General features: G+C 32.0%; 1 protein-coding gene across 1 annotated transcript; it reads left to right on the top strand.

Annotated features, from left to right (window-relative positions):
• The first annotated feature begins 247 nt into the window (after positions 1-247).
• LOC127092125 (uncharacterized) lies at positions 248-2,192 on the top strand. Its single transcript, XM_051030939.1, has 5 exons — positions 248-507; positions 1,198-1,312; positions 1,473-1,562; positions 1,647-1,745; positions 1,828-2,192. Exons 1-5 carry the CDS (start codon positions 440-442, stop codon positions 1,924-1,926), a joined length of 471 nt encoding a protein of 156 aa, XP_050886896.1. The 5' UTR covers positions 248-439; the 3' UTR covers positions 1,927-2,192.
• Positions 2,193-3,159: the final 967 nt, after the last annotated feature.

The raw sequence follows: 3,159 nt of genomic DNA, 5'->3' as shown, positions 1-3,159 counted from the left end.
TAAAAATAATTAAAAACAAGGGACTATGAAAAAAATTGATCTAAAACTAATTAATTAATTGATGATACGAACAAAACTTGTTAATATTATAAAAATGAAACAATCACAAAAATAAAAAATAATGAATCACAATAAAATAAAACAAACGATGCAAGACAATTTTTGCTATATTTTTAAATTATTTGTCGGGTAGATATTCCAGTTGGGCCATGTGGGGTTCAGAAGAAGCCCAGTTGTCACCAAAACAGATCTCAACCTTTCAAAAATCATCATACCATCATCATCATCATCATCATCATCATCTCTCTTTTATTTTCAAAAAATATAAAAAATACATATTTCTATTTTCTTTCTTTCTCCTCCGAAAAAAGAAATAGAAGAAAAAATAAACAGCATTTTCAATTCACCCTAGATTTTCTCTTCTTCTCAGGAAAACGCAATGGCTTTCGCTTCTTTTCTCGGAAGAGTTCTCTTCGCTTCCATTTTCATTCTCTCTGCTTATCAAGAGTCAGTTCCCTCTTTTTTTTTTTCTTGATCCCTAATTCCTAGCGTATAATATTCAATTTTTTTTTAAATTTTATTTATGAAATTAGAATAAGCTTCTGAATTGTTTTCATGGATTTGCTTGTTGTTGGCATGTTACGGTTGTTGGATCCGTTATGTTTAAGGTTTTGAACCTATTTTATTGGTTAACTATTTGATTAGATCTATGTTTATGTTTGTGTTTTTTGTGTGTCTGTGAGGTTTTCTAGACACTGTTTGTTTGATTCAACTTTTATGCTCTAACTCGGTTATAGTGCAACGAACCAGATTCATGTTTGTTTTTTTGGAAACATGTTATTATTAAATGAAATGAAGTATTCAAGGGAATCTGTGGTTGTTGCTAATGTAGTCGTAACATGGTATCAAACAATTTCGTTACTTTTCTAGGTTGCTGTTTTTTTATAAAAAATATCATTTTATTTTGTATGGTTTCATTGGTTAGAGATTCTTCCATGATAGATGAATTATGATTCCCTTTATCGATGGGTTTGGGGAGTGATTGAACTTGTTGCAAATTTAACCTTGTATGTGGTTTGTTGCATTGATTCTATGTTGTTATTACCAAGTAACATCGTTACTGTGATAATGCCGCATAGTCCATTTTTTGTGGTATATGAAGTTTCTTGCTTATGTCTCTTGTTTTTTATCATATAGATATAACGAATTTGGAGTGGATGGAGGACCTTCTGCGAAAGCACTTAAACCGAAGTTTGATACCTTTGCACATCGAATCCATTCTCAAGTTGGCTTTCAAATTCCAGAGATTGATGTTAGTTCCTCTCTCCCTCTCTCCCTCGATAATGTTTTTGCATTTTTCTGTTATTATACTACGAAAGGCTCTAATCTGGCTTAAAATCGAAAATGTCTGCTGAAGAAACTGTGATTATCTTGTCTACGTGTGTTCCCTAATAAACTGATGTGATGAGCAGATGAAACTTTTAATTACCGGGGCTATTGCTCTGAAGGGTCTTGGAGGAGTTCTGTTCATCTTCGGAAGCTCTTTCGGAGCGTTGCTTCTGGTTTGTATTCAGTTTCTCTATTGGATTCAATATACATCTCACTTGCTCAGTTTTTAAAGTTACGCCTTTCGTTTTTTGCTGTAGCTTCTGCATCAGTTGATTGCTACTCCAATTCGTTATGATTTTTACAATTACGACAGTGAGGACAAGGAATTCACTCAGCTTTTCGTCAAATTCACACAGGTACGATCAATGAGTTGTTTTCATTTGAAATTTAGTTTCATGTCTGCGCACAAATTAAATGCAATATAATCACTCGTTGCAGAACATGGCTCTCTTTGGAGCTCTGTTGTTTTTCATCGGGATGAAAAACTCCATTCCTAGAAGGCAACCAAAGAAGGCTCCGAAAACAAAGACCTATTAGACGCTGCATTGGAGGATGCTTCTTCAAAGAATGTCTTGGTTTGGTTTGTTTCCTGGTTCTTCGTCATATCGGTTCTTCAACTCGCCTGGTCTCAACTTGGTATTACTCTGGTTCGGAATTAATCTCTCTGTTTGAGTTTTGTAATTTTGTTTTCACTACGCTTAAACCTCATAGAGTCAATTTTATTATATTCTAGTAAATCATGATGTAAGGATCTCAAAGTCTTTGGCATTTAAAGTTACCAAAACAGAAGAAAACTTTTGCAATTAGTGATTCAACAACAAAGCCTTCAAAAAATAATCAAACAAGTTAACAGAATTTTCGCAAGCCATAGGGAAACACCAACAGAAATATGCTATGGAATAAGACCAAATTGATATGATCGTTCAACAAATTACTACAATGAATCTGATTAAGAGTTTGCTAATGTTTATGTTCCAATTCACCTTGACCCCGAGGTGGAAGTTTGTCTTCACACCTAGTGTGTGATGCATTATAGTCTAAGAATGAAAAAAAGAATGATATACTAGGCACCGCTACACCTGAATTTGGCACCCTACATATCTAATAATTTGACCATAATACCCTTAAATAAATAAAATCAATTTTTCACAATCAAAATTGAATGTTTTTTCTTAAAAAAACAACATTTTGACTCGAGATTTGTTGGAAAATACTGAATATTTACAAATTGGAAGTGCTTTCTATCAGTTTATTTGTTTTACCGTTTTTTTTGGTTACAGTACTTGATTTTTTCCATAAACCATACATTTTAACGTTTTTATGAAGTTGTCAGTGTCAAATTTATGGGGTTATACCTGATTTTTAGGAATAGTTTGTAATATAGCATACTGGATATTAAAAATGCATATGACATATCGAACATTTTAAAATTGTCATATAGATTTAGTCCAATAGTGTTTTTTTTAAATAATTTTTTTTGGTCTTAACAAAACTTAACATAAATTACATCAACATGATATGACAAAAGTGGCAGTCTAATCACAACTATTCAAAAGTGTTGATACAACAATAATATTAATACAATTCAAATCATATTTTGATAAAAATACAAAAATATCAATACAATTCTAACCATAAAACAATATCAATACAATTCAAATCAAGTTGATTTTTTGATTTCTTCTTCCTAATATCTTATATGTTTCACATGTGTTTCACACGCTTGTGCTCATTCAATACAGTTCTCCCTCTAGCGGTGAGTGATGAGTT

The sequence above is a fragment of the Lathyrus oleraceus genome, chromosome 6 (assembly GCF_024323335.1).
Source record: "Lathyrus oleraceus cultivar Zhongwan6 chromosome 6, CAAS_Psat_ZW6_1.0, whole genome shotgun sequence".
Lineage (NCBI taxonomy): Eukaryota > Viridiplantae > Streptophyta > Magnoliopsida > Fabales > Fabaceae > Lathyrus > Lathyrus oleraceus.
This window is presented reverse-complemented; position numbering and strand designations above follow the sequence as displayed.

Excerpts from the sequence above, each read along its gene's own strand:
- LOC127092125 (XM_051030939.1), top strand. The coding sequence starts at position 440 with ATGGCTTTCGCTTCTTTTCTCGGAAGAGTTCTCTTCGCTTCCATTTTC. Across the intron at positions 508-1,197 it reads ATTCTCTCTGCTTATCAAGA|ATATAACGAATTTGGAGTGG; the intron begins GTCAGTTCCCTC and ends TTTATCATATAG. Across the intron at positions 1,563-1,646 it reads CTTTCGGAGCGTTGCTTCTG|CTTCTGCATCAGTTGATTGC; the intron begins GTTTGTATTCAG and ends TTTTTGCTGTAG.